The sequence below is a fragment of the Rutidosis leptorrhynchoides genome, chromosome 7 (genome assembly GCF_046630445.1).
Source record: "Rutidosis leptorrhynchoides isolate AG116_Rl617_1_P2 chromosome 7, CSIRO_AGI_Rlap_v1, whole genome shotgun sequence".
Lineage (NCBI taxonomy): Eukaryota > Viridiplantae > Streptophyta > Magnoliopsida > Asterales > Asteraceae > Rutidosis > Rutidosis leptorrhynchoides.
In genome coordinates, this window is record NC_092339.1 from 156,225,437 (window position 1) to 156,236,938 (window position 11,502).

The 11,502-nt window shown below is 32.3% G+C and overlaps 1 protein-coding gene across 1 annotated transcript; it reads left to right on the top strand.

Annotated features, from left to right (window-relative positions):
• The first annotated feature begins 7,567 nt into the window (after positions 1 to 7,567).
• Positions 7,568 to 11,060, top strand: LOC139857385 (probable polyol transporter 4). Its single transcript, XM_071846133.1, has 2 exons — positions 7,568 to 8,081; positions 9,456 to 11,060. Exons 1-2 carry the CDS (start codon positions 7,856 to 7,858, stop codon positions 10,841 to 10,843), a joined length of 1,614 nt encoding a protein of 537 aa, XP_071702234.1. The 5' UTR covers positions 7,568 to 7,855; the 3' UTR covers positions 10,844 to 11,060.
• Positions 11,061 to 11,502: the final 442 nt, after the last annotated feature.

Sequence of the window (11,502 nt, forward strand, 5' to 3'; positions counted from 1 at the left end):
TAGACTTGCTATGTCCCATCACGGGATTCAAGTCCTCATCGTACACACATACACACTAATCGGTTATCCTAGTTACGATGAGTAACTTTAACCAATGACAATCTCAATAGTGCACCCACTACCTAGGGTGACTAAGTACGCGTCGAACTCGTGAGTTTGCTCATTCTCTTAACTAACTGAATCCACTGTAACACTTCCCGACTCGCATTGAACCCGATGTGACTACAAGCACATCACCCGAGACAACTATATCCTAGGAACCAATAAAAGATTCCTTATTTAACCCGAATCTACCCCAACCATGCCACGTTTCCTTCGTTCGGTACTCGTCATGTCATGATTGATGTCAAGATACACTTTCGTAATAATGGTGATCAGTCACTGTTACAAATGCGTACCTTACCATTTTCACATGGTTACGCAAAGTACTTTACTCGGACTGACGCAACATTCACACTAAATAACACGCGATAATTCCTAGTACCCGAATGATCAAAGTCCTTACCGTGAACTTGATCACTCAAAACCGCCAAACATCCGAATCTCTCCAATAGATCCATCCCTAGGACACCGCACCAAATAGATACCTGTATATATACCTATATACAACATAATAATAAATGTACACAAGTACACTGCAAAAACATGTCAACCTACAACCTAGGTGACTATCACTAAAACAACGTCCAGGTTCACCTAGTTACATTAGGCACTTTCAAATCTCAGTCTGACCCGTATTCCTACAAGTCCCGCATATAATGCATAAACGTCAATAAGTCTAAGACTAGGCACCTATTCCAAGGTCACCTAATTCCCTTAGACTATACTCTGATACCACTTGTAACGACCCAACTTCGTTTTACCAAAAACATGACTTAAATTTTTTTTTTTACACAGCAAGGGTGCGCGGCGCGCAGCCCCTTAAGTGCGCGGCGCGCACAAGGGCTGACAGCCTATGTTCGGATTTTCCAAATTTTGATTAAAGATCACCCACTTCCCGAGACTTTTAGGCGAAACGCATTTCACAACATATAATATAAGATAAAACTAACACGTTCCAATAATAAAACGAGTTTTACGACACCGGGCCCGCATCGGCCGTTTTACAACTTTCGTACAAAATTCAAGTTTCAATCCCAATTTACATTTAGACGAGTTAGGACTCTATAACCCAACCCGATACCAAGAGCATAATCCCGGGGACTACCAAATCCCCAATCCACGTCCGCATATCCAAAAGCTACCCCATCAAGCCCAAGCGCTCCTACGCAACTAGTCTAACAACTAGCTAGCTTCATAACACAATACCTGAAAAAGGTAAACAATGAGGGGGTAAGCTAACGCTTAGTGAATGCAATAATTATACATATACATATATAACCTACTTACTTGCAATCACTTACACAAATACCTCATACACGCTAGCATTTTAAATTAGCATACCATTTCAACATACAACGCTAAATCCACGATATCACGAGCTAGCACAAATGATAGCATATAATACGAACAATATAATATGCTATACTACAACACATAACCATGGTTAACCAATCATACAAGGGAATGATGCTCGTAAGAGACCATCGGAGTTCATGTGGTTAACCATATGCTATAATATGCTCTTTGACAATGTGGTGTCTTAACACCACGACTAACCCACATGCCATTACATCCCGGAGTAGTGTCTTAACGCCGCGACTAACCCACTCTTTACATATTATGTGGTGTCTTAACACCGCGACTACCCCACATTTCACTAATTACCGGAGTGGTGTCTTAACACCGCGACTAACCCACTCGTTACATATTATGTGGTGTCTTAACACCGCGACTACCCCACATTTCATTAATTACCGGATTGGTGTCTTAACACCGTGACTAACCCAGTCGTTACATATTATGTGGTGTCTTAACACCGCGACTACCCCACATTTCATTAATTACCGGAGTGGTGTCTTAACACCACGACTAACCCACTCATTTCGTATTATGTTATGTCTTAACACCGCGACTACCCCACATTTCACGCCACACAAATAAATACATTATATACATACATGCATAATTATTCCACTCACCTCGAGATGTCCGCACAAGTCATGTATGTAAATCGCCTCCAAACACTACCGAGCAAACCTTTTACCTATAATACGCATATGGGTAAACAAACAATCAACATACATTCTCTACGAGAGAATTTGACTCCAACACCCTTAACCAAGGGTTTATACCGACCTCCACAAACCGCCCATTTAGACACCTAAAGGGAACTTCACCAATTACCACTACGGGTGGTAATTTCGACCCATCAAACAAGTACAATTTAACCTAAATCATACTTGGCACCATTTAAACCAACCTAGGTCTTAACACTAAGTTACTACTTAGGTAGTAATCATTTCAAATGCCATTTAACACTTAACAAAAGTGCTTATCATCCATTTAATCCAAAATGAGTGTCATTACCAAATTTGACCCAATTCAATTCACCCATTTGACATAAGTCCCGAAAACATCCTTGATCACTAACGGCTAGTGATTAAATTTCTAAAACACCATTTAACGCATGAACCAAGCATTTACATACTTGATTCTTCAAATCTTGACTCAAAACTTAGTTTGACACTAAATCAAGGTTAACACCCATCTAGACTAGCAAACTTGTTCTTAAAGAACATCAAAACACTAACACATTATAATCTAGTGATTCAATACCCAAACCATGAAAAATACTTCCAAATTCGTCATCAAACCCTAAACCCACAATAATCGGGTTTACTTACACTAGCAATACAACACAACCCCAAATTTCATGAGAAATGGGGTTTAGAACCCCAATAAACTCAAACCCGAAACATGAACAAGAATTTTAACAATTAAATTCGGAGTTACAGCTTACCAACACTTCCAAAACGTAGCCGTTAACTATGCGAACAACCTTAACTCTTGCACCTTATCCCGAATCAACCTCATTCTTCTCCAAGTGGAGCTTTCCCTCTCTAAAAACTCTTCCTCTCTCTAGGGTTTGAAGATGAGAGAGTTGTGGATGTGAAAATTGTCATACCCCCAAATAGGGCCGGGAAAATATGACTTCACAATATCACAACACAAGTATGTATAAACGAGAACGACTCTAAATGAGACATTTTATAATAAAATTTGATTTGCAGTGAAAACATAATAATGCTTTACATAATGAAATTCAAATGATAAGTCTAATATGTGGACTCCAATGCAACAGCTAACTAAGCATCATAGGGCAGCACACAAGCTAATCTTCACCTGAGACAAACATGATTAAAGTGTCAACATAAAGGTTGAGTGAACATCATAGGTTTAACAACTATAATAAGTTTTTGACCACAAGATTTAATTCAAAATATCAAAATAATCAATATGCCATGAGTTATAATATCGAACTAAACATTAACCCCTGACACTGTACGGGTGTCGACAATCATTATTATGTACCCCCTTGACGATTATACCAATGGGTAGAGACGTCACTCTCAATAGGCCTACTCACAATAATTAAGCTTGCAAAATTTCAATTCCAGCAATTAACGATATTATGGCGGGGATTTGCATGTAACAATAAATACATGTTTAATAAAAGTCTCACGTAATTGCATATCAAATAGTTTAGGTACTTGTATCTAAATTGTAAATCATTTAAAAGCAAGCATATGTCTCACCCCAAAGTTTGTAAAACAGTTAAGAAATAGTAAAAAGAGGGCCTATGAAGTTCACCTTAGTAGCAAGTAAGATATTCCATGCAAGAAGTATGAACGGAGTGTGTAAACGGAGATCTCAACCTAGAGATATAATCTTTGATTAGTTAATGTCTAATAGACATAAAGTTTATTTATTAATATAGCAAACTATATTAACAGTGACGGTTTTCGAGAAAAGTTTCTATTTCCCAAAAATTTCTATATTTGGAAACCTACTATTTATGGAAAGCTTCCACTTAGAGTAAGCTTCTAGTTTAAGAATGTTCGGGTTATAATTCTTAACAAAGATATTGTACAATCTCGCCCAAACTTCGTTGCTAACATGCAAGTCACTCGAATGATCTATTATTACTGAGCGGCCCAGGATCTCTTGACCAGAATCTAAGTTTTGGCATTCGAGATCCACAAGCGTCCCATAATGGCAACAAGGATCACCCTAGGCCACAAGTAGCAGTGATGTTTGTAGTCTTTGTACGCTATCTTTAATTATAACCTCCACGTTACAGGTATATACACATAACAAGTTATTAATGTACTTATTAGTTATATATATATATATAGGTGATAATATACTTAGTGTAATTAAAGTGTTACTATATAGTTAGGTGTATAGGTTATAATAATAGTATTACTATTTAATTAATTAACTATTATTAAATCTTATCATTACATGTTATTCATACATAAGTATTAGTTTACAACATATTTTATATTATACACAATTACTTAATTAGTCTTAACCTTATATTATCCATAAATATCCTAATAATTAACTAAAGACCTAAAAATCATATACATAATTTTTATAAACTTAATTAATCATATAAATTGGTATAAAAATATTGAAAATCGTTTTTATCAAAATTTTGTATTTATTTTTGTTTTTCCCCTTTATTTAGTCATAAAATCAAGTTAAATTCCACATAATTATTAAATAAACTTAGATAATTACTTTTATTATTTTTATAAGTTTATCTCATTCTAACAATCAGTAGAAATATATGTATTATATTATTTTTATTATTTTTATATACTTTCCTTATTTATCCTTTAATTACATTATAATAGTGTTTTAAATATTCAATAAATACAAATTCGACTTAAACAATAACTTTTATAATTTTTATAAGTTCTATATACTGTAAATATAATAGAAAAAAATTATAAATCGATTTTATATGGTTTACAATATTTATTTAGAATTTTACACTCTAATATACATAATATTCCATAAATAACTACTTAAATATAATAAACCTTCCAAAATATTATATAACGACCTAGATATGTTTATTAATAGTTCTAAGTTGTTTTTACGTGTCTTATATAGTTCCTCATATTTTATATAATTAAATTCACAATATAACATACATTATATATAAATTAAAAACAATAATTACATAATAATTAGTTTAATAGTTATAAAATATGTAATCTGTATTTTTATGTTATAATAATAATGTTATGGTTTTACACTAGATCCCCCAAATTTATAATACCTTTATTAATTACTTTTGTATTTTAATCTTTTTTGGTTATAAATAATGATAACAAATCTATAAAAATTCGTATATAATATATATGAAATATGTACTTATCAAATTAATCAAGGTTTATACCCTAATTTACTAGAAAAATAGTTGTATCATTTATTTAGCCTTTTTCCTATTTGTTATAAATATATACATATACCGATTATATACGTATATAATATAAACTGTTTTTAATTATTTTAAAATATAAAAATGTGATATAAATCTGTAAAAGTAATTTTCCTTAATCCTATAATATATAAAAGTATTTATCATGTATTATTTATGATTTATTTAAATGGTTTCATATTTATTAAAAATAAAAATATATATCGGCTAAAAAATAAATAGATAAAGAAAAAAAATGAAAAGGAATAAAATAAAAGGAATAAAAGACTTACAAAACTTATTAGGGTTTGAGAGCTTCAAAGAAAAAGTTATGAAAAAAATTATGAAGCTTTGATGTGTATTTATAGAGTTAAAAGTCTTGGTGAACAAGTAAAAGACTTATATTTGGAAACAATTACAATTACATTTTTATTGTTTTTTTCTTTTTTTTTATTTTATTTTCGATCAGCCCTATAAATAAAAAAAATTATTTAATTAATTTAATAGAATATTCTAGATTTATGTTTATTATTTTGTTTATTTTTATTTTTCTTTTCTTTTTATTTATAACCGTATAAATATATATTTATTATTAAAATATTGGTATTTATATTTATTATAAATAATCATAATTTTAATTTAACTACATTATTACTTTGTAGTTTTATTAATCATATAAATGTCATAATACATTTTTAAAACATTATTTTACCTATAAAGTTAATTATACATTTATAATTCATATAAGTTTCTTATTATATATATACTTAGTATATAATTTTATGAACTTTTAATTATATTATATTTATTATTCTTATATCTATTTAACTTAATAACACTATACTTTTATAATTTATAAAAGTACCACATTTATATACACTTACACTTTTTATACATCTTTTAATAACATTAACACTAATATATACATAATTAGATATTCAAATAATATTATTATAAAATTTATTATTATTAGGGTTAGGGTTTATTTAATGTAAGCATTTAATTATCGTTCATTAACTGTGGTCAAATAACAACCCTAATATTATACACAGAACAAACAAGAGAAACCCTAAGGGTATTTTAGTCATTTCAGAACGGAAAAATGAGGGTTATTATAAAAATGATCCAAAAGTGGATCTAAAACTGCTAATGTGGCCACAGATCCGTCTTCAAGTGAAAAGACCAAAAAGCCCCTCATTTAACTCAAAAATAGAAAAACAGAAAACTGTCGTCAGGCATGATGCGCGGCGCGCACCCATACCTTTGCGCGGCGCGCACAAGGCTCAGCACAGTCTGTCACTTTTAAAACTTACAACACGCTTCACTCACTTTATGTACACCATTTATACTCTATGTACAATAAATATTTGGGTCTTACATTTGATATTTCACGTTGTTGCCTTTGTGACATTTCAGAAGAATGCCAGAGCCATTTGTTTGTTCGATGCGATGTTTCGTACCAAATATGGTGGAAAGTTTGTCGTTGGCTTGGCATTAGCATTCCCATTTGGAATTGAGTAGATGAATTGACTCGTTTGATCTACAAAGGAACAAGAGAATGATTATTATGGTTGTTGTTTGCTCGACTTTGTGGAACATATAGAGGCTTCGAAACAGTTTGGTCTTCAAAGATCGTAACTTCCAGAGATCGCACGTGATAGTATTGCTATTTCGAGTTTTGATTGGTTGTATTCGAGATATCACAAGTTAACAATTAACTGAACGGTGTGGTTACAAACTCCTATGTACTATTTGTAACTTCTTTTTTTTTTTTAGCTCTTCGCTAGCTTAAGAGAATTTCTTCGAAAAAATAATATACTAAGTAAAATATATATAAGACTATAACAAATAAACATGTACATAATTTATTTGGAAAAAACTTGTTACAGTAATTTTTTTTTTAATTAAACGAAAATGTTTTTGAAGCTTTTGACATTTTAGTACGTGACTTTATTTACGCGTAACTGAAATTAATGAATATAATTATTAATTATGAAGTACGTAGTAATATTTTATTTCCAATTTTTAATAGTACTACTTGCCAAGTTTCTTTTATTTATTTATTATTTATTTATCTATTTATTTATTTTTTATATGCCAAGTTGCCATCCTCTGCGGTTTCCTTGAAAGCTCTAGTTCATCTTCTCTCATTTTAAATTGTTTTAAGGAATTTATTTTAATTTTATGCTTAGTTGAAGTTTTACCATTCTTTTTTTTTATTCTCTCCCAATCACCCATAGACAACTTTCGCCTTATATCCACAATTAAAGGGTCCCACTTGGTAATAACTTTCAAAGAAAAATATATATTCAACTTCTTGATTTCTTCCCCCTTTCTAGATCTAATCAGATGAGTTGAATTAACCCAATTCCTTTCTGGGTTGTTTAAATCATAATTCAAATCGCAAAACCCATAAACTAATTTGAATTTGGTTGTGTAAAGTTGCACCTTTTGGATCATTAGTTGTACGTTTACAGTATGGGTGTGCAGGAAAATGGGAGTGGTGATATGGGTTTGTCTAGTGTTCCTCTTGGAGCAAAGAATAAATACAGAAGAATGGATTCTGAATTGAATGATTACAGTGATGATGATTTAGAAGTTGTACCGTACAAGCAGACACAACAGGAAAGAAGTTCAAGTACAAGGAAATATGTTTTTGCTTGTGCTGTTTTTGCATCTCTCAACAATGTTCTTCTTGGCTATGGTACTTGATTCTAAATTATTATATTTAGTTTTTTTAATAACTTTAAATCCACCTTTAGAAATATGGTGCCGACAGTCAAATGTACAATTGTTTGAACAGATGTTACAACCATTCATGTTGTTGGATTCAATGTTTGACTTTGTTTATCTGTTAATGTAATTTGATTCTATTTTTGATCCCAAAATATAAATAAATAAATAAAGATTTGAAATATGATCTTTATCAAAAGTTCAAAACTGCAAATATTCATGTGATCTTGGTGTTTTATATATAATCTGTTTTATTATGGCATTGATCTTGCCTTTCAAAAAGAATTATGGCATTGATCTTTTTACAGTTACAGGACATAAACGCTATAATGGCCTAAACCTTGCCAATATTATGGGAACGTTTAATGTGTTGTGATAGTTGTTAGGTACAAGTAGTTATGCATATTGTACACCATTGGTGCTTATCCATTTGTGCTAATTGTGTAGCACTCTTTTTGTGTCAATGTGATTATCAACTGTCTCTTAGGAAGTTCTTTTTACGTAACATTCATAGTCATCATGTTATTATGAGTGGTACATTATGCATTAAATGTTGTCCTACGTTGTTAGCTTTCTGTAACAGTTTGAGTGGAAACTTGCTATTCCAGACTTCCAAATAGAAAAGAACTTTCTAAATTTTGCTCAATTATCGAATTAATCTTTGATTTGTGTTCTAAGTTTACGAAATCCGTTGTAATTATAGCTGAGATGTCAATTACTAAGGATTTTTCGCAAAAAACTTTTACATAAAGACGTTAGAAAATGCTTGCATTGAAGATGCTATGGTGCTTATAATAGCTTATGAAAACTTAAATTAATTTTTTTCATGTGCTTATTAAGCTTCTAGTTTATCGTTGTTTACTAAACAAAGTTTTAGAAGCTTAGGAAAATAAATAAGCTTCGAAAAATTAAACTATTTGAAGTAGTTTAAAAAGTAAGTTAGGATATTATGAAGGTGAAACTACGTTACCACCCTTATATTCATATATCATCTATATAAGCTACAGCTAGTTTACAGAACACTTATAATACATAAGCTCTGACTCCTAGTTTAGCTACCAGCTTAGTATAAGTTTTCACTCTAAGCTATAATTTTCCAGCTCCACCTATAAGCTTACAACTACACCTACCCATCAACTAGTTTTGCCAAACGCATCCTTTGACCAAATGTGAATCTACAAGGATTTTAAATATTTTTTCAATAGTCATTGTTTTAGAGTAAATGTTTCTTGATTTCTTGTTTGATCTAAATTCCAATTTACAATGATTCTTTTATCTAACACAAATCATGTAAGATTAATGCAATATGAAACTTATGCTTAAATTTTTTTTCTCAACTTTTCAGATGTTGGTGTTATGAGTGGAGCAATCATATTCATCCAAGAAGATCTAAAAATCACCGAGTTTCAAGAAGAAATTCTCGTTGGAATCTTAAGTGTCATCTCTCTATTGGGTAGTCTAGGTGGCGGTCGAGCCTCCGACGCCCTTGGCCGGAAATGGACAATGGGAATAGCCGCAGTTGTCTTTCAAATTGGTGCCCTAATCATGACCTTAGCCCCCACCTTCCAAATTCTAATGATCGGCCGCCTACTCGCCGGAATCGGGATCGGTTTCGGCGTCATGATCGCTCCGGTTTACATCGCCGAAATTTCGCCCACAATTTCCCGAGGCTCCTTCACTTCATTCCCTGAAATATTCATAAATCTCGGAATTCTGTTAGGGTACGTATCGAACTACGCATTTTCGGGCTTTAATGCACACATAAACTGGCGAATTATGCTCGCTGTCGGAATACTTCCGTCGGTGTTTATCGCGTTTGCGTTATTCATTATCCCCGAATCGCCTAGATGGTTAGTAATGCAAAACCGAATTGATGAAGCGAGATCGGTTTTACTGAAAACTATCGATATTGAATCCGAGGTTGAAGAGAGGCTATCGGAGATTCTTAAAGCGGCCGGAACCGGAATTGGAGCCGGCGAAAACCCAGAAGAAAAAGCCGTTTGGCGGGAATTGTTGAATCCGTCTCCTTCATTAAGACGAATGCTAATAACCGGATTCGGGATTCAATGTTTCCAACAAATAACCGGGATCGACGCGACTGTTTACTACAGTCCCGAGATTCTTCAAACGGCGGGAATCGAAGATAAGTCAAGACTCTTGGCGGCAACAGTGGCGGTTGGTGTCGCAAAAACTTTATTCATTTTGGTTGCGATTTTACTTATCGATAAAGTTGGGAGAAAACCGTTGTTATACGTAAGCACAATTGGGATGACGATTTGCTTATGCGGTTTAGCAATCAGTCTTTCGTTGTTTAAAGGAACGAATCTTGGTGTGGCATTAGCGATTTTATCGGTATGTGGAAATGTTTCGTTTTTTTCGATTGGGATCGGGCCCGTTTGTTGGGTTATAACATCAGAAATATTTCCGTTACGGCTTCGAGCTCAAGCATCGGCGTTAGGGGCGGTAGGGAATAGGGTATGCAGTGGAGTTGTGGCAATGTCATTCTTGTCGGTTTCTCGTGCTATTTCAATGGCGGGTACATTTTTTATATTTACGGTTATTTCAGTTACGTCGGTTGGGTTTGTTTACAAGTTGGTGCCGGAGACAAAAGGGAAGTCGTTGGAGCAGATCGAGTTGTTGTTTCAGAAGGATCAGAATTGGAATGAAGAGGAAATCGAGTTGTCGGATACTCAAAAACTGGTGCAGAATAAAAATGAGTCCGCAGCCGTTTGAGTCAATTTTAGAACAAAGATTTATATTGTCATGATGACTTATAGTGTATTCATAGGAGGTTGTACATTATCGCCATATATTTTTTTTTCCCTTAAGGGTGCAGCATTATATTGCTTTTGGTGATGGTTCTTTTGATGTCATAAAACAACTAAACAAAGAGAGTACTAGTAGAAAAAAATGATGGTTTTATTTTAAGGATATTAGTATTTACCATGTATTTTTGGGTGCCATTTGTAATATATATATATAGACAGATCTAGTTGATATATATATATATATATATATATATATATATATATATATATATATATATATATATATATATATATATAATACTAGATTTTAGAGCCTGTGCGCTGCACGGTGGATATATAACCGTGCAAAATCAATTGAATTTTTCAAACAATATATATATATATATATATATATATATATATATATATATATATATATATATATATATATATATAATACTAGATTTTAGAGTCTGTGCGCTGCACGGGTGGATATATAACCGTGCAAAATCAATTGAATTTTTCAAACAATTACGGAGTATTTTTTAGAACTAATATTTTCAATAAAATGATAATAATAGATAAAATTACTAATTTGCTAACATTTTTAAAAAATAGTTAGTGTATCGAACTCGTTATTATACG